At 43.4% G+C, this 20,105-nt stretch overlaps 2 protein-coding genes across 10 annotated transcripts in view; one reads left to right on the forward strand and one right to left on the reverse strand.

Moving 5' to 3' along the window:
- Positions 1-5,213, reverse strand: part of KBTBD2 (kelch repeat and BTB domain containing 2) — a 21,359-nt gene extending 16,146 nt beyond the window's left edge. Inside the window, exon 1 of one of the 4 annotated variants that reach the window (XM_019757311.2) lies at positions 5,075-5,213. The gene's annotated coding sequence lies outside the window, so the exon portion shown is untranslated. Of the gene's footprint in view, positions 1-4,149; positions 4,622-4,645; positions 4,749-5,074 lie in introns of those variants that run through there. The other 3 variants (XM_074340975.1, XM_074340976.1, XM_074340974.1) reach the window with 3 other exon arrangements.
- Positions 4,809-20,105, forward strand: part of LOC109461230 (uncharacterized) — a 25,513-nt gene continuing 10,216 nt past the window's right edge. For 2 of the 6 annotated variants that reach the window (XR_012498927.1, XM_074340977.1), the window contains exons 1-4: positions 5,359-5,945; positions 8,681-8,849; positions 9,522-15,757; positions 16,332-16,475. Coding sequence is in view for 5 of the 6 variants with exons in the window: in XM_074340977.1 (XP_074197078.1) it covers positions 16,340-16,475 (136 nt within the window). In the remaining variant the exon portion in view is untranslated. Of the gene's footprint in view, positions 4,930-5,358; positions 5,946-7,058; positions 7,176-8,680; positions 8,850-9,521; positions 15,758-16,331; positions 16,476-20,105 lie in introns of those variants that run through there. The other 4 variants (XM_074340978.1, XM_074340979.1, XM_074340981.1 and 1 more) reach the window with 4 other exon arrangements.

Consider the following 20,105-nt stretch of genomic DNA (forward strand, 5'->3'; position numbering starts at 1 on the left):
AAGTAAATTATTACTGTAATATTCATAATAAAAAAGGGAACAGTAGTGATAAACTTTATATTCATTTTGTAGCTTCTATATATTGGTATTAAGGGAATAGGAACCAAAATTAATTAAATGAAATGGCGAAATAAAAAAAAAAAAAATCCCAAATACTTTGAAAGGTTTCACAGGTTGATGGCAGTGGTTTTTATTAGGGGGAAAGAAGGTTCTACTTTCACTTCGAAACCTAGTTTTCATTTCCACAGCTGTGTCATTTGCAGTTCCCTTCCACTGACAGCAACAGAAACACAACTAGAAGCAAAGCAATTTTTCTAATGTTAACTAAGACAGAAGATCAAGGAATAAAGGATTAAATAACTACTCAATGTGAAAATGAGACTGATCAGCAATTAACTGAGCTGTGTCTGTGAAATGAAGGAAGGATAACTGCAGACATGACACCGCAGGGATAAGACACTGATAGAGGAAGGGCCGTGTGGATCATCGTCTGTATGAAGCGCTTCCAAGTTGTATGTTACTTAACCGAGGAGGCCTTGCTGCGTCTTCCAACGCTATGCATGTCAATACAGAAGACTGAAAACTTTTCCTGGAAAGGATTCAAGGCTTTCTGAATGTCCAGTATTGCCAAAAAATTAAGACCATGAACTGTGGAGCCAAATTACTTGGCTTGAAAGCCCAATTCTGCAACTTACTAGTTTTGTGACCTTTTATGAGTTACATATTTTGTTCTGTATTATGTTCAGCTGTAAAACGGGAGATAAAAAGTAGAACTCTTCTCAATGGATTACGATTAAACTAGTTTTATGAAGAGCTTGGAACAGTGCCTAACACACAGTTCTACTACATAAATATTTGTGATTGTTTTTATTAATGCACTCATCGGTCAAGCTTTTCGTAGCACTTTCTCAACTCCTGAATCTCCACACCTCTACCAGGTCTGGGGGTCCCAATCACAAGGTCTCACCACTTGAACACATGTCTCTTTTCTCCCTGGGTGAACGGTATTTCAGATGAACAGAAATTCATTCCAAGATTTTAGGGAGTATTTTGATGGTACAAATCACGAAATTAGTTCAACAAAGACTAATCTTGAGAAGGGTGATGCTAGTGCAGAAAAACTAACTGAAGCCAGGAAGGCACGAGTCATAAAACAAGCCTTTCTTCATTCATTTCAATGAGAAGATAGGTTTCTCCTCAAGGAGAACAAAATACTGGTACCAGAAATAGGTTGCTTTCAAGTTATTAAAACAACCCTGACAGTCGAGCACATTCGGGGAGACTTGGTCTTTTAGATCGTCAACCACTACACAAAACAGAATTTTCTGGGACTGTGACAAACATCAATTAAAAAACAAATACTTTGCCTTTTGAAAAATTGATCCAGTTTGATCAATTTGAGTACAGTGTCCCCTACTCATCAAATTCAGAGCTTAGGTCTATTCCTGTGTCCCCCCTTTCCAACCACAGTGACTAGACTACATGGCTCCATCGAGTTGATTATGCTCAGTACCGTAAGTAAATTCAGGTCACAAGTATAAGCTTCTGTACTATGTTATGATTAATAAGTCATCTCACTTTTTAAAAATTAAGTAAGAACTTAAAGGAGATGCCATCTGTGACAGAACAATTATGAGTGTAGTATGTCCTTTTATTTTGGATATCATTTTTTTCCTTTTTGGCTCTGCGGTGATTAATGAATGAAAGCTGAAGAAATATGGACTAAAGTGAAATTGACCCTAACTTTTTCACTGAGACTTCATTTCCCACCAAGTCAATCATTTTTCCAATCACAACAGCGGATGAAAATATTTCCCAGATATTCAAACATACTCATGAGGTCATTAAGGGCATAGGCAATTAACAACAATTATGACTACTGATGTTAATCAGCTTCTTAAAAAAAATAAAAGGTAAACAGTAATACTTAGAATCCTCTGCCTACTGTGGAAGCTACTACATGACACCACTTGTCAGAGGTATGGGAGTGGAGCAGAGAAAGAAAGGGAAAAATTTTTAAAAGCATCAGCATCTCTCATTAAATGATTGTTATTTTCTCCAAATCTCATACAAAAGTCCCCCCACGGAGGAATCTAAGTACTGCAAATTCCTGGCAAGGGAACCAGGAGTGACCTTCATATACTTAAAAAGTTACCTGAAATCAACCTGTCATTTCTACTACTCTGAGTTACTTAAGTATTAGTTGCTCTATTCAAACTCCACAAAACTGAAAATGTAAGACTGAGATATACCAAAGGACTCCGATATTTTCATTCATATACTTTATGACAACAGAATCAATCCTTTTTCCTGGTCTTAGGAATATGGGCAAGAAAAACTACGCTTTTACCAATGTGTGAAATCTCTGGGAAAACCAAGGTATCTTTTGGCTTGTAAGTTGCATTCAAGTTTCCACGAATTTACCATCCACCTTAAACACATTCAGTGTTTGGATCTTATGAAATATCTCATTATTTCCATTAACCAGGATAAAGAACATCTATGGGGTGAAGACTCAAATACTATGACACTTCTATTCCCACCCATCTCCTTACAGGCTCTGTGAATAAAGTTAACATTTTATGGTAATGCTTCTTATGAGAGCAAAAAACGGAAGAGTTATAGCTCTTAAAACTCTTCCTACAGCCTGTGAGTAGAGAAAATAGCACTATGTGGGACTATAAAGCATGCGCAATAGAACTGCCATAGTCCTGTAGTTTAGAGACAGTCACCCTCTTAAGGATTTCAGAGCCTAGTCTAAAAGGCCTTCAATAAACACTAGACTAACAAAAGATCAAAGTGAAGACGTAAGCTTAACATCAGCGGGCAGATGGAAAGAACAGCAAACTTCCACATCATCAAGACTGGGAAACAACTGACTGGTTTTACCTTCCAATTTACTTTAGGTCGGAGAAAAGTCTTGAGAAAACGTCAGGGAAAAAGTCCTTACCAAAGACTAACTCAAATAAGTCACTCAAAATTGCACGCGATTTGAAGTCCACACTACTCAAATTCAGGCAAAAATTCCCAACTCAGAAGAAGGGAAAAAAAAAAAAAAACACCACCACCCTGTTCATTAGTTCCCTCAAAGGAAAATACCGTTTTGGTCAGACCACACTGCTCACAGGGTTTTGTTTCTGAGTGCCTGAATGCTCAGTGAGCCAGACATACAGATTCATACATAAACAACACGTGACCAACCCTGTGCCCTACGTTTTCATTTCACAAGGATAACTGTTACAGAAGATATTTCACACAAACATACCCTTTTAAAGTTAGTTTCACATTTTGGGTTCTTTTTCTATTTTCCCTTGAAGGGGCCATCGCGGTAGCGGACAATTCTAGAGCTTTATAGCCCGTGGAGTGTATGTTCTTCTCCCCTTGAACGAGCTATCAAAAGTTACCTTAAGATTGCTAAACCAGAAAAAAAAAAAAGGCATGAACTCAAAGTAACTGCTCCACATCAAACTAAGGGATAGTTTTCTACTCCACGGTTTCTCAATTCATACGGAGAGAGAAGAGGGAGGTGGTCGAGTTCAAATAAGTTAACGATTTCACAGTCTAAAGTAAACACGTACACAATTTTCCGTTTCAAAGGGCAGCTTCTGCTTTCTTTTTAAAATCATCAGTAGATCACAATGGGACCTCTGTTAATCCGGACATCTCCTGGTTACTTCAGATGTACCGGGAAAGAAAAAAATGCAAGGAAGGGCTAGCCCTCCTTCGGCCCCCATCTCGTGAACACGTCGCGAGTCGCTAAGGGAAACGGCTTTATTTTGGCAAGGGCGGGCGCCAGCCCGGGCCAGGGCGCCGCCCGGGAGACCCGCGGCGAGGAGGCGCCCGGGGACCGGGGCCGGAAACGCCCCCGCAAGCGGCGCGCCCGCCGCCCCTGTCCCGCGCACCAGCCGGGCGCCCGGCAGCAGAGGGGGGCCGCCGCGGGGTGCGCAGGGCTGCGCTGGCCCCCTCGCCCCTCCCCCGCCTGCGGCGGAAACGTCTCCGGTTTGAAAGATGCCGCCGCCGCCCCCCACCCGCCAAGCTACAAAGGGCCGAGCCGCAGCCCTTTTAACCTCCCATCCCAATTCCTCCACAGATCGTCGCGGGGCTCCCCCTGCCCACCCCTCTCTCCCCGCGCCGGCGACGCCTGCTCACCCGCGTCCCTCGCTCCCGAGGGTTGGGATCCGGTGCGGCCCGTGGCCCCGAAGACTCTGGGCCCTTGGGCGCGGCGGCGGGGGCGTGGCCCTCCCGCCGTGGCCAAGGCCAGGGTCTCGCCTTCGCCTCCCGCCGAGGAAGGCTGGCGCCGCCGCCTCCTCTTCCTTCCGGTTTCCCCTCGCGCCCTCCCTCGGTAGCTCTGTCCTGCGCGAAAATCAGCGTCCTCTGCGGGCGCCGCCGCACGCTCCTCCGGGCCAGACCACCGCCAGACTCCTCCCCCGGGGCCGCGAGACGCCCGGCTCGCCGCTCCCGCCCCGCCCCTGCGGCGCGCGCTCGCCCCCTCGGCGGGCCCCCGTCGCAGCCCGGGAACGTGCGGCTCGTGGGCCGGGGGCCAGCCCTTCCCAGGGTTTCCTTCTTACCGCTCGCGCGCGCCTAGCGCCACAAGCGGCAATTTTGCAGTTTCCCGGGTTCTCGAGACCCCCCCAACCCCCCTTACCCTAGTTTCCCCCGCCCTTTTCCTTTGCTGGATCCCACCGGAAAGCCAAAACAATTGGGTCCGCGCAGGCGCGAAAAAGGAAGCGGAAAGAGCAGGAAGGGCGGGGGCAGCGCGAGGTGACAGGGAAGCGCTATTGAAGGGGTTTCCCGGGGAAGGTCAGCCGAGGGCGCGTGCGCGGCGGAGGGTTCACCGCCCCCCCCACCCCGGCCCCCGCCCCCAGACGCGCAGGCCTGAGGCGCCAGCGGGTTCACGCGGTAGGGGCTTAAGGCTTAGCCTGGCGGAAGGTGAGGCTCGGAGATTTTAGTGCTAGGAAATCCAGGCAGCCGAGTACCAAATATTGTGCTGTAGGCTGTTACCTCCCCCCCTGAAATCCAGAACTTTGCAGGGGAGGTGGGGGAGTGGGAGTGAGGAGCCTGGACAACAGCAGACCTGGCCCGTGAGGGCAGACGTTGGGCGGCTGGCGGAGTGGGCTTTGTTTCCTCAACCCCTTCTCTCCAAAACACGCCCTCCGCTTTCCAGAGCGTGTTCGGTTTTCCCGTGTCATCCAGAAAGCCTTCATGTTCTGGTCTGGCAAGGCCAAGCAGCAACTCAAAGCAGCACGTGAAATGGCCCGCAGTTCTGGGGAGACGACCGTCGGGGTGCGGAGGGGGAGCCTCTGCTGCGAAGCCTGCAGACAGTTCTGTGCCGCAATGCGGGCAGCTACCCTCTCCCCCGCCTAGCAAGTTTCACAGGAGCGCCTACTGCTTCACAAAGCCAGGCCTTTGTGGCAGCTGGTGGCTGTGGCCCACACTGGTTGGGTTAAGTCGGTACAGCGTGCTGGCAAGCAGAACGTTGTATATTTGCTCTCTCGTTTGATAGAAGTTATTTATGGACCCAAGATTGTCAGAAATGCCCACACAGCCGTCACCTACCTTCCTAACTTCACTTTTAGCATAAGCCCTATGTGGAGCATGTACACAACTAATTATCAACTCAAAGCATATATACGTTAGTGACGAGCCTCTTCCTGTGGGAAAAGTGAGGTCAACAGTGCACATCAAGATGTGTGTATCCAGCTCTGCTTTCGATAAAGGATTTTTCAGTAGAATTGAGAAAATAGATTCGTTCAACAAATCTGTATTGAGTGCCCAGTGTGCTGTCACTCTGCTTAGTTTGATTAAATGTGTTTTGACTTAACAACAACAAAAGCCATACAAAATATTCAGTCATTGAACAAATGCTTGAGCACCTGCTCTGTGCCAAACTGGATCCTGGAGATACAGCCTAAACAAGAAGGCAGAAACTGCTAACAATACCTATGGTAAGAGTTTGCATTTCATCCTGTAGACAGCCATTTCAGATTTTTAAAGAGAAGAATATCTTCATGAGATTTTGGAAACATGATTTTTTTTTTTTTAATTCTAAGTGTTTATTTGAGCCAAACAACATATGCAGGGGAGCAAGATCTCAGGTGCTCCTTAGAACACTAATTCTGAAACATGGTGGATTTCAAACTGCAACGGGGGATACAGGTTAAAAGACTTAAAATAATCCAGATAGGAGATGGAGAGAGTCCAAACTCATTGAGTGGTAGTGAAGACTGTGAAGAATGGATTTGAAAGAAACTAGCTGGATATAATAATCAAGACTTGGTTCCTAAGAGGATGAGGGAAAATAAGGTAAAAGATGACTGAGTTTTCTAGTTAGAGTAATGAGATAGTAATATCAGTAACTGTATAAAGAGAACCTAGTTGTGAGGATGAAAGAGGACTAGAAAGGTATCATTTTAATAGCTATACAGTTAGGAATGTGTTTGGCTGCAAGTGACAAAGATTCCATTTCAATGACTTAAACCAATACTGGTGTATTTGCTCACATAACCAGTCTGCAGGTAGGCAGTTCCCATTATTCATTCAACTGCGTAAGAACAGCAAAGCCACAATTTCTGTAATTCTCTGGACATTTCCCTCATGGTTGCAGATGGTTACACCCTTGTTCGAGACAGGAAGAGGGAGAAAGGAGTGGCTTCAGCCATCTATGCTTTTTTTGTTTGTTTTTTTTCCAGGAAAGTAAAAGCTTTCTCAGGACAATGCTTCATCCCCCCAAATCTGCAGACTTTCACATACATCTTATTTTCTAGCACTGCAGTTTGGCCAACTATGGCTGCAAAAACTTAATTTTTCCAAGCTCTAACAAGGCTATAAGGGAGCAAAGCATTGAGGATGGAGGTTGGGTCAGACAAGTGACAGTCTAGTTCGTTAATACTTAAAGCGTCACTTTTTAACTTTTAAATCACTGAGGGCTGGCAGGCTGGATTGCTGTATTTAGAGTTTCAAAGAAGCCAATCTTTTTGTGTTTTCTCTTCATTGGGAAAAGAACAGACTGAACAGTTATCCTCAAATAGTTGTACTTGTTTGCTGTTCCTTCCCTCAAGGTGGCCATCCCCTTAAAAAGTCTCAGAGAGCGTTAGAACAGTCAGGAAGAAGGGTGCTGCTGTGATCAGAGGAGGCTGAGTCCTTGGACCCGCTGAGGTAGAACAACTGACTGTGGGGTACGTGGCATCGTTAGTCTCAACACCTTGATTTCCTTACATGTCTTGTCTCAGTTTGGAAGCTGAACAATCACAGCTTGTTACAATATCCAGTTGAGGGACATCATAAATCAGCAATTACACTAACCGTTTTGGAATGGACAGCAGCTCCCATGTGATCTATATCCAAAACTAGGCACATGACATTGCTTCAAGCATTCCTTTTTATTTAATAAGGCATTTTCTTTTAATTAAGTGCCAATGGCCGTGAAACAGTATCCTCCTAAGACAGCATTTGAAACTTTGTCATGATTCTAGAAAAGACAGAAAACTGAAATGACTCCTGGAAAAAGAAAGATGCGACTACAAAATTTCTAAAGTTGAGTCTTTGCTTAGCCATTTCTGAATGATATAAATCACAATCATTTAGGATGTTAAGATAATCTAAAATGTTCTTAATGTTAATTTTAACATTTTAACCGATTTGCAGATCTTGGATTTGGGGGAGGAGTTGCCAGGGCCATCTCTGAGGGGACAGTGCATTCCAGAGCTAATGTGCAGTATGTCCTCACCATCTTGCTTCCCTGTAATAATACAGAGAAAATCTAGTTAAAATGGACATCATTATTACGGGATGGTACGAGGGCGTTCTTTGTGGTAACAGAGCAGTTCTGTATCTTGATTGTGGTATAATTGCAAAAGATAAAATTTGAGAGAACTGTGTATAACACCTACCAAAAATATAAGTGCATTCAAAGGTGATGAAATCTGAGTAAGGTCTGTAGTCTAGTTAATTGCATGGTGCCAGTGTCAATTCCCTAGTTTTAACAATGTTTTATAGTTTTATAAGATACTACCATTGGGGGAAGCTGGGTACCCAAGGAACCCTCTGTACTGTTTCTACAACTTCTCCTGAGTCTATAAATATTTAAAGATAAAAACATTTTAAAAACTGTACATCATTTATTCAACAAAGATTTATTTTAATACCCTGGAATACAGAGATAAAAGACTCGTGGAAGAATGGGAGTATTGGAGGGAAATATCCGGGCAAACCAACAAGTGAGATAAATTCTGTGAAAGCAGTATGCACAGGGTATTATGAGGGTATGTGAGAAGAACAAGCATACCAAGAAAGGCTTCTCCAAAGAAGTGGAGCAGGTTGGATAGAAAAAGGAGGGAACCAGTTGAGGAATATAGCAGGGGTCAAGACAGTGGTTTATTTATTTATTTATTTTTTAAAGATTTTATTGGGGAAGGGGAACAGGACTTTATTGGGGAACAGTGTGTACTTCCAGGACTTTTTTCCAAGTCAAGTTGTTGTCCTTTCGGTCTTAGTTGTGGAGGGCACTGCTCAGTTCCAGGTCCAGTTGCCGTTGCTAGTTGCAGGGGGCACAGCCCACCATCCCTTGCGGGACTCAAGGAATCAAACTGGCAACCTCGTGGTTGAGAGCATGCTCTCCAACCAACTGAGCCAACCGGGAGCTCAGAGGCAGCTCAGCTCAAGATGCCATGTTCAATCTTAGTTGCAGGGGGCGCTGCCCACCATCCCTTACGGGAGTCAAGGAATCGAACTGGCAACCTTGTGGTTGAGAGCCCACTGGCCCATCTGGGAATCGAACGGAGTTAGGAGCACGGAGCTCCAACCACCTGAGCCACCCGGCCAGCCCAAGACAGTGGTTTAAATGAACTCTGGTAGGTTTCACTAGTATATGTTTTCCTTCCACAGAGTACTTTTTATCTCATAGCACTTATGATTATTATAATTAAATGTTGTTATAAGGTAAGCTCCATAAAGGCAAAAACCACTTTTATATCTTGTTGGCTCTCCAGTGCCTTACACAGCTCCTATGTAGGCACCATAAATACTTGTGAATGAGGTCACTGACTGTGACCGGAGCATGGAGTACACAAGGGGAATGACAGGATATCTGGAGAGGAAGGCCAGAGATGGATACAGATCATGAAGGGGATTCCATGTTAAGTTTGAACTCGATCCTAAAGGTAGTGGGGAACTATCAGTGGAAGGTGATGGTTTTTGTGTTTTAGAAATATAATATGAAGAGCAGCATAGAGAAAGCAAAATGTAGCGATGTCCCTAAAGGTCAAAATGCAACCTGCAGTAGTTTGTCCCTTAGCAGAGGAAAGCAAACTAGATTGTTAGTAATTGCAGGTCCCACTCTAGGGGTTATATGTCTAACAGTCTCTGAGTGTCCTAGGACTTTGTTTTATAATAATAATAATAAACCACCAACAAAATAATAATTAACACTTGATGAGTACTTACGATGTGCCAGACACTTTATATATATTAACTCATTTAAGTTTTACAACAACTGTATGAGTTTGCTGCTCTTGTCTTCACAGATGAAGTATCTGAAGCACAGAGAGGTTAAGTAACTCACTCTAGATCACACAGTAATAAATAGGAATATTATTGCAATGGAATAGAATATTTTTCAGCCTTAAAATAGAAGAAACATGTTACAATATGGATGAATCATTAATGCTGAGTGAAAGAAGCTGGACACAAAACAACAGATATTATATGATTCCACTTATATGAGTTACATAGACTAGTCAAATTTATAGAGACAAGTAGAACTGGTGGTAGTCAGGGGCTGGTAGGAGGGGAGAATGGGAAGTGCTTGGGCAATGGATACGGGGTTTCTATTTGGGATGATGAAAAAGTTCTGGCTGTGGATAGTGGTAATGATAGCACCACATTGTGAATGTACTTAATGCCACTGAATTGTGTGCTCAAAATGAGATTTTTATGTTTTGTGTATTTTACAAAAAAAAAAAAAAGTTTAAAGGAAAACATTGGAAAGAGGCCTGACTTTGTCACTTAACTAAATCTATAATCTGAGGCAAATTCCCTGATCTACCCAGGTCTCAGTTTCCTCATCTGTAGAACTGGAAAAATAATAACATAATACCTACTTCCTAGGTCTATTGTGAGGTTAAAATGAGATAACTTGGCAAAGCATTACGTTGTCTTAAGCTTCATTCTTCCTAGCTTGGAAGGCAAATAATCTAATTGTAAAAATCATGAAAGTGTAACTTAGTACTTACAGTGGCAAAGAGAAAATGTGCGTTTTTAATAGTTGGCTGGATCATAAGGCAGGTTATGTTTAGTTTTGTAAGAAATCACCACACAGTTTTGTAAGAAATCCAAAGCAGCTGCACCATTTTGCATTCCCACCCGCAGTGAATGAGAGTTGCTGTTGTTCCCCATCTTCCCTAGCCATTAGTGGTGTCAGGGGTCAGGATTTGGGCCATTCCGATAGATGTATAGAGGTATCTCATTTTAATTTGCATTTCCCTAATGACATAAGATGTGGAGCATCTTTTCATGTGTTTGCCACCTGTGTGTCTTCTTTGGTGATGTCTCTGCTAAGGTTTGGAGCCCCTTCTTTAATTGGGGTATGTGTTTTCTTAGTGTTGAGTTTTAAGAGTTCTTTGTATATTTTGGATGACAGGTTTTTTCCAGATATGTCTGTTGCAAATATTTTCTCCCAGTCTGTGGATGCTTTTTTCATTCATTTGATAGTGTCTTTCATAGAGTTTTTAATTTCAATGAAGTCCAGCTTATCAGTTCTTTTTTACATGAATTGTGCCATTGGTGTTCTATCTACAAAGTCATCACCATACCCAAGATGGTCTAGGTTTTCTCTTGTGTTATTGTCTAGGCTTTTTATAGTTTTACGTTTTACACATAGGTCTATGATCCATTTTCAGTTAAATTTTGTGAAGGGTGTAGGGTCTGTGTCTAGATTCATTTTCTTTGCATGTGGATGTCCAGTTGTTCCAGGACCATTTGTTGAAAAGACTATCTTTGCTTCATTGTATTGCCTTTGTTCCTTTGTCAAAGACTATATTTATGTGGGTCTATTTGTGAGCTCTTTATTCTGTTCCATTGATCTTTTTGTCCATTCTTCTGCCAATACCACATTGCCCTGATTACTGTAGCTTTCTTTATAGTAAATCTTGAAGTCGGGTAGTGTCAGTCCTCTTAACTAATTTTAGATAATCCTTCTCTTATGCAAACTGCTCTAGAGAACAGGAAAAGACCGCAAGTTATCTGATTATATGAGGCTAGAATGTCTTGAAACCAAGAAAAGACAATGTGAGAATTGAAAATTCTTAGATTCCAAAATTCTAAATAAAGTACCAGCAAATGGAATCCTGCAATGTGTATTAAAATATATCAAAACCACATTGGGTGTATCAAAAGGATGCAAGCATTGTTTAATGGGAGAAAAATCTGCCTTACTAGTCAGGTGAAGATGGGGGAAAAAATGTAATTCTTTTAATAGCTGCAGGAAAACCATTTACTAAAACTCAACAGTCATTAAAAATTTTAAAACTTTTCTGTCAATTTGGAATAAAAAAGATCCTACTAAGTTGATAAAGGATATCTAGAAAATAACCTACAACAATTATAACAAATCATTAGGAATTAAATACAAGGCACTGGTATCTGCTATCAATTTTTTTAGTTGAATATTGTCCTGAAGGTCTTAGAAGATTAAAATAAATAAGAGACATGAGAAGACAGTCATTGAAAAAGAAGAAATAAAACTGTCATTATTTGTAGATAACTTGAGTGTCCACGTAGAAAATCTAGTCAAATCTACCAAAACCTGAAACTAATGAGAGTTCAGCAAGGTTGCTGGAATATAAAATCAATATATAAATGTCAATATACTCACCCCCAACACAGAATATGTAATTTAAATAAACCATTTTCAATAGGAAGAAAAACTGTAACTCTAAAAGACATTTATAAAGGAAATTATAAATTAGAACCTTGTATTTAATTCAGATTTATCCATGGGGACAGAAGTGATTCTAATTCCTTCATTTGACTCCTGTGTAATATCCCATAATCTATCTATAATTTATTTATCCATTCTTTTATTTCACAAACACTTAGGTAGTCTTCAATTTTTTAATATTACAAGGAATGCTATTGCAACAAACATTTTAAATAAATGTCTCCTTGTGTGTATATGCAAGATTTACTTCTAGGATTTTTCTGGAAGTAGAATTGCTGGTTCATAGAGTATGGCTCATTTTTCACTTTTTTTTTTTGTTTCTTCAACTTTTTAAGATACTCTCAACTTGCCCTCCAAAGTGATTTTACCAATTTACACTCTCAACCAGCTGGGTATACATGTTCTTGTCACACCACTTCCTCCTAAACCCGTAGTGTTGTCAGAGTTTTTAGCTTCCCCGCCCCCCCCATCTGATAGTTGTAAATGGTGTCTCATTGCAAATTCCACAAAATGGAGGCTCCCTAGGAATTATAATTTTGTTTTCTTCCCTGCTGTTTCCTTAGGGCTAGAATTGTGCTGGTCGCATTGCAGGGACTCCAATATTTGTGGAGGGAATAAGTAAATGAAGGGTCACTAGTGAGCCTCAGCGTCCTTGGTGCAGGAATTACGGACCAATGTGCTAAAGATGAAGCTCAGGGTGTGGAAACGTAGACCATCACTACACTTGTGTTTAAAATTTCAATCTGAAATTAGTGTGTCAACGGAGAGGAAAGCAGAAATCATTCTGCTTTAATGAGAGACAGACTGTCACATTGTCAAAATGAGGGCGACACTGACCACCCAAGCACTAGAAAAGGCACTGGGCCTGAGAGTCCAAAGACCTCAGCCCACGCCCCTTCCGTCCAGTAGGATTGCAACGTCACATTTATGAGCAGATTAATCAACCTCCCTGAATCTCAGGTGTCCCCATCGTAAAATAGAGATGATGATAATACCCGTTTGGAATCCTGAGCAGAGAACACACAGTTCACGAACTGGACTTAACAGCACAATAGCGACTACCATCTAGCCTCTGACAACCCACCTCACACAAAATGCCTCAACACAAAAACCTTACAGAAGAGGTCTAGTTGGAATCCACGGACCAGGAAGGACCACTGTATGTTTCATCCTTGACATCTTCCAACACTGCCTCAAACCCAAAACCCAGTTAGCAGGCATTTCTGGGACTTTCTTAGTCCAGTCCCGCTCCCGGTGATCTAGCTACCAGCCCTCTCAATAATTATGCCACCTGGAAGCCCTGTTTGGCTACAAACGAGCCACCATATCCCTCAGCCTCTTTACTGAATCGTCCCTGCCCTGTGTTCCCTTCCAAGGACTCTCCAGTCCTGAGCTGCCCTCATAGGGAGGTTCTTCAATCTCCCACTCTCCATGCACTGCAAAGCTGAGACATGGCCCCCAGCTTGTGGCAGATCCAAGTTTTATGGGGACTAATATAAAATTCGGGGGACTCTCTTGAAGAAAAGCAGCATAAAATTATGAATACAAACATCTTGGGATGTTTCTCTCTCACCTTCCTGGTCACTCTGCCACATTCATTGAGGACATGGGAACCTGTAATGACTACAATATGAAGGAGGGGGTGATTCATCCCAAACCCCAGCTTCACCGATCTTTTCCTTCCTCAGTGCCAATGACCTTCACCTCCATAGCACTTCAGCAAACCACTAGCTTGGCCACCTGGTGGACCTTGTTATAACTTGTAACTGCTCCGACTATGAAAACCTAAACTTCAGATGTCCAGTCTCTGACCACAACCCTCCCCCTCTAGCTCTTTAACTCTCATGTGGAAGCCCTCCATTAATCTTTCTCCATTTGATCAACTGCTCTCTGACATTATTTACTTTCTCTTTCTGACTCTTCTAGGCCACTAGGAAGGGTAAGGCAAGGCATCTGGGGGGCAAAATTTAAGGAGGCACTTGTGCACAGGGTCATAACAAGTGCAGGAGATGCACTATGTGCCATGATGTATTACTTTATTTTCTCACCATCACACTGAACTTTCTTGAACCCTTGACTTTTCTTTCCATAAGCCCTGCAAAACCACAGTCCTTGATCCATCCAACCATTCAGTGTATCTCCCAAGTGACTGAACATGGCTGGGCAAGTAACACACCAATGCAGATGCGGGCCAATACAAATTACTGATCCCCAACCCAATTCAGCCCTCAAATCTACCAGCAACCCTTTTGCATGTCTGTTGGTTACTGCTTCTTCCATTCCCAGCAGCAGTATGGCAGACATTGTTAGTTGTCTGCTCAATTAATACCCATTCTCTTCCTTAGTCACAGCATCCCAGTTTATTCCAAGTGGCAATATGCCCAGCTAACAAACAACTTTTCAGCCATGAGAAGCCAATGTGCTGAAACCTGAAGTTTCGTGGGTCTTTTAGAAATTCCTGAAGAGCAAAACTGATGATAGAAGAAGCTGTCGTGTGGCCTTTGTGCTCTTTTTTTTTTTTTTTTAACCTCTTTCCCTTCTCATCCTCTTGGTTTCTACTTGGAAAAGGCATCTTGAAACATGAGGCAATTTGAAGATAAAGGCCAGGGCTAAGGATGGTCGAGTGGAAAGAGAGGAGATTGGATTCTTCATGACAGCAAGAGCTACCAGCCCAGCCCTGGGTGGCTCACTTCCAGACTTCTTTACGTCAAAGAAAAACTTTGATCAAGTTTCAGCCACTGCTATTGCTGGTCAAACACAGATTCTACCCAGTAATGCTGTTGGTCATCCCAAATTCTCAGTGCTCCCTACAAGTGTTATTCCTGCCTTTATTCATTGGGGGAAAAATCACTCATTAGATGCTAATGCGCTTCAATTCCTGCCTTTAAGCCTTCATTTCCCTCCAATCTCAAAGACTTTCTTCTGTGCAAAACATTGCAACCAGGTGTAGCTACTCTCCCTCTGCCTCCTCACAACATCCTAACATCCCTTCTCTCCACTTTTTGCAACATCTCCCTGTATCTCCATTTAGGAGATTAAAATACCAAAATCTGTAGTAAAAAAAAAGTGCAAATAAAGAGCAGTCTGTATTTGCCAGCTTCACCTACACTGTCCATCTATCACCCCACGGACGACTTACTGTGGCTTCTGTCCCACCACTTTCCCCAACCAGGGGCGTCCTAATCGCCAAAGCCTCCTCTTCCCCGATTTTACCCGAGCAGCACGAAGCCCGCTTGAGCACCTCCTGTGTGACTTTCTCCTCTCAGGCCTGTACTCTGCCCAAGTGGGCCTCCTCCTCCGTCTCTTCGCCTCGCTCAGCTCCTCTTGCTTAAGGGTCAGTGGCTTTAGGCCCAAGGACGGGAGGAGACCAGGAGCTCAGAGAAGCTGCGAGAAGCTGCCCTAACTCAGGTTAAGTGGAGGGGACAGTCGGCAGAGCGAGGGGAACAGGGGACTGTCCGGTCCTCTGGAAGAGCCAACACCAGGGCGCCCACGCGCACGAAGGAGTTCCAGAAGGGAGGGTTAAGGCTGCGCCCCTGACCGGACGCAGAGCACCGCTCCACGCCTCCGGTGGAAGCCCACGTGGGCTTGTTCCGGGGCTTCCCGGCGGGGCAGCGGGCCAGGGCCGCACACAGGGCGCATGCGCGGGCGGAGCGTGCGGGGCGGTGCCTGCTCAACGCGCAGCACGTGCCCGCCCTGTGGCGCGTATAAAGGCGGGCGCGGCGCCACAGCCGCCATAGACGCTCTGGGTTGCAGGGGTCAGCCTGGCAGCCGGCCGGTGTGCCACCTCAGAGGGTCCCAGTCGCGGACTTCAAACTACAGCAGGTCGGTGTGACAAATTTGAAGCCGGGGTGGTGCGGGTTGGCGGGTGGGCTGAACTCACTGGCTTGAGGGTATTTGCAGGGGTGGGAGGCAGGTGAGGCAGGTGAGGCTTGGGTGAGGTGACCCTGAGCCCGGGGGCCTCCTGCACTGACCAGAGCCTCGGCCTGGGGAAGGTGCTGGCCCGACACGCTGGAGGGGCAGAGGACAAGGACAGTGTAGGCCCGGCCTAAGCCACCGCCCTCGGGTGCAGCGCCTGGTGTTTGAGGCCTGGCACTGAATTGCGCCTGCGCCTCCAAAGCCTCGCTCTTGCCCGGGGGCTGCTGCGCAGGAAGCCTAGACTTGCGTGTCACAAGGTGACGCGGCCTTTGGGCACCACTCCCCGGGTCCTGAAAGCGGTGCAGCCCTTTGTGTCACTAATGCCAGGTGAGTCCCTGGTGCCAGGTGAGCAGGAAGACAAGGTAAGGAACCTGACACCCAGGCCTGGAGTTGCGAGGGAACTGAGATGACTTCTCCACCCTCACATTTTACTAGGCTGAGTGTGACGGGCCTTTCCTGAATGTCAACGTCTGTTTTTCAGCCTAGACAATGAACTCCTCAGAAAACAATTTTGACAGCAGTAACGGCCGACCCTTTGTCGTGCACACCGTGGCCCAGCAGCAGCCTTACCCAAGCTTCTGGTACCAGAATCCTGCCTATAATCCATTCTGCGTTCCCGGAGCAGGTAAGGACTCTGCAAAGAGGTTCAGTGGGATTCTGGACCCTCCCTAAAACCAGTGCCTGAAGGTTTTCTGATGCTTCTCCACGACCTCCCTTTTCTCACCCTCCTGACACAAAGGGGATTGTGGGCGCTCAGGGGCAGTGTGTCAAGTTCACATCACTAGGAAAAATTGGGATCTAGCTCTATGCCGGGTACTCTGCTGAATACTAGCAATGAGTCTGTCTTTCCACCTCTCAACCCCGCGAGCTGCCCTTGTTTCACAAATAAGGGAACTGAGGCTTGGAGAGTCAGTGACTTGTTCTGGGTCACAGTAGTCAAACCAGAACCTCCTTATGTTCTGAGACCAGTCTGGTTGGAAGAGGGACCTCAGAGCTGCTAGTCCCCATTATTGTGTCATCAAAGCCTACAGGTTAGAAAACTATTAAGCTGAAGTCAAAAAAGTACTTTGGGGGGAAAATGACAGACAAGACTTGAAAATTTTTGGAAGGTAGCTGTCTAGGATTTCATTCAGTGCAGTGGATTTATGGGAAGGGGGGTTAGGCAGGATGTTAGGCTTCAAGGGGTGATTCTCTCTTCTCATACCCTCCATAGTAAAGATAACATTAAACTTACTCTTTTGTGTCCCCTGCTGTGGATAAAGCATGTTGTGTATATTATGCACCTGTTTTCCACGTAATGAACTCGGTGTTAGAAGGAGTGCTTTTGAGTTCATTAGTCACTGGTCCCAGCTAGGTAACTGAAATCTAAGTCTTGAAAGGAACTGTTGGTTGAAGCCATGTCAAAGTTGCAGTCCGAGCAAGAAGGAATTCTGCCGGTATATGGCCTATGGACTTGAACTGTCTCCCGTGTGACTGCCTCTGGCAGATTTTGGACTAGCACCTACCCATGAGCCAATTCCTTAAAGCAAATTTTCTCTCTATATACATATTCCCTTGGCTCTTTCTCTGGAGACCCCTAGCTGATACAGATGTTGAAATGATGTAGAGGAAAGAATTGTGAGGAAAGCTCGAGGAGACAGGGTGGGAAATTCCTCAGAGAAATATGTATTGTATCTTAAACATTCTTCGAATTAAAAGGCTGAGGTTTTATACCTCTGCGTTTTTTTCCACGCCATTTCCCTTAAGGATTAAAATACTTGTCCTTTAGAGTTGTGGTTTAAGAGAATTAAAAATGGTGAGTACTAGAAGTAGGAATAAGGTTTATATTTTTTATTGCAACTTTTTTTTTTTTTTTTTAGTGAAAAAGGAGATAGGATTTATTGTCTTGTGTAACCTGGAATCCCAAGAGTGAAGCCACTTCAGGTTGGCTAAATAGAGATGGACTCAAAGGACACAAACCATTTTTGAGTTTCTGTCTCTCTCTATGTCTAGGTTTTGACTTTTTCTGTTGGCCTCATCTGAGCCATCATTTCAAACTGACAAAAATGCATTACAGGCGTTTCCAGGCCTGTAATGATTTTATAGTTAGTGATCCCAGAGAAGAGCTCTCTCTTCCATAGTTTCATCTAGAGTTCAAAGCTGATTTTCCATGTCTGTCTTTGTCACATGCTCTCCCTTTTCTAATTACCAAGCCAGGAAGGTGCCCTAGTCTCCTTGGTCTAGATTGTGTGCCCCATGTTGAAGGTGGTGTGAACCTATCATATAAGTCTCTCCTTTTTCAAAGAAAAAGTTCCTTTTTCAAAGAAGCTTGAGGGCCTGTTACCAAAACAAGGTAGAATGGATGCTGGGTACAGAAAAGATGTTGAGTATAGGTTCACTGAAGACCATTTATATCATTTTTGGATATAGAGTTAACTAGGAAGTAAGAGGCATATATAAGTTGTTAAATAGCTTAATGAAATTGTGTATTAAACATGACAGTGTCGTGGCCAAGGTGTAGAGAGGTTCCTTGGGTGAATACAACCTGAGTGCACTTGAGCAAGTGGACTCAAAGCATCCTGGTTGTATTAACCTCCAGGGCAGATTCTCATGGCTTACTTTGTGTCTGGTCATTTTGACTAGGAATTATTCAGAATAAGAGGTATAACTATCTTCTGAATAACAACATTTTTGCAGTTGAAACTTGCTTAAATTATTTTTTATTTAAAGTGACCAAATTCATGAGGCTGAAAATTAAAATAGTGTACCAACGTGGAATGAAGTCTTTCCCTCACACTCCCTTTTCCTGGTCTCCCAGTCCATTCCCCTGAGGCAAAAACTATTGTCAGTTAATTTGGGTATTTTTCCAGATACATTCTATGCATATTCAGTGATCTCTACCTAAAGTCTTTAATCCATTTTGTTCTTGTATATGGTGTAAGAATGTGGTCCAGTTTCATTTTTTTTTCGTATATCTGCCCAGTTTTCCCAACACCATTTATTGAACAGACTGTCTTTACCCCCATTGTATATTCTTGCCTCCTTTGTCGTAGATTAAATGACAAGTTAGGTGTGGGTTTATTTCTGGGTTCTCTATTCTGTTTCATAGATCTATGTGTCTGTTTTTATGCCAGTACCATGCTGTTTTGATAAACTATAGCCTTATAGTTTGATATCAGGTAGAATGATACCTCCAACTCTGTTCTTTCTCAAGATTGCTGTGCCTATTTTGGGGTCTTTTTTGGTTTAAATTTTTTAAGTTTTTTTTTTTTTTTTTTTTTTTAAGGAGTGCACAGCTCACAGTGGCCCATGCAGGGATCGAACTGGCAACCTTGGTGTTATTAGCTTCACGCTCTAACCAACTGAGCTTAACCGGCCACTCCCTGGTTCCATATAAATTTAGGATTATTTATTCTAGTTCTGTGGAATATCTTTAGTTTTGTAAGTAACTGCCAAACTGCTGTCCAGAGCAGCTGTATCATTTTGCCTTCCCACCAGCAATGGCTAAGTGTTCTTATTGGTCCATATCCGTACCAGCATTTGGTGTTGTCAGAGTTCAGGATTTTAAGTGTTCTAATACATGTGTAGTAGTAGCTCATTGCTTTAATTTGCATTTCCCTGATGATATATGATGTGGAGCATCTTTTCACATGTGTATTTGCCATCCATATATCCTCTTTGATGAGGTGTGTTAAGGTCTGGCCTTTTTTTAAAATTGGGCTGTTCTCTTAATATTTTAGGAGTTCTTTGTATATTTTGGATAATAGTCCCTTATCAGATACGTCTTTTGCAAATATTTTCTCCCATTATGGCTTGTCTTTTCATTCTCTTGACACTGTCTTTTGCAGGTTTTTAATTTTAATGGGGTCCAGCTTATCAGTTTTAAGTGGATGTGCCAAAGATGTTGCATCGAAAAAGTCACCACCATACCCAGCATCATCTAATTTTTCTCCTGTGTCATCTTCTAGGCATCTTAATAGTTTTGCATTTCACACTTAGGTCTATGATTTATTTGAGTTAATTTTTGTGAAGGGTATAAAGTCTGTGTCTAGATCCACTTTTTTACATGTGGATATCAAGTTTTTGCAGGACCATTTGTTCAAAAGATTGTCTTTGCTCCATTGTGTTACCTTTGCTAGTTTTTCAAAGTATTTTGGAACTTTCCAGCTATCTTGTTTTCTACATTAGTTCAGTTGTAGTCTAAGAGCAGACATTATATAATGAATATATTTTTTAATTTGTAAAAGTGTGTCTTATGGCCCACAACGTGGTCTGT

Source organism: Rhinolophus sinicus, linkage group LG09 (genome assembly GCF_036562045.2).
Source record: "Rhinolophus sinicus isolate RSC01 linkage group LG09, ASM3656204v1, whole genome shotgun sequence".
NCBI classification, from domain to species: Eukaryota; Metazoa; Chordata; class Mammalia; order Chiroptera; family Rhinolophidae; genus Rhinolophus; species Rhinolophus sinicus.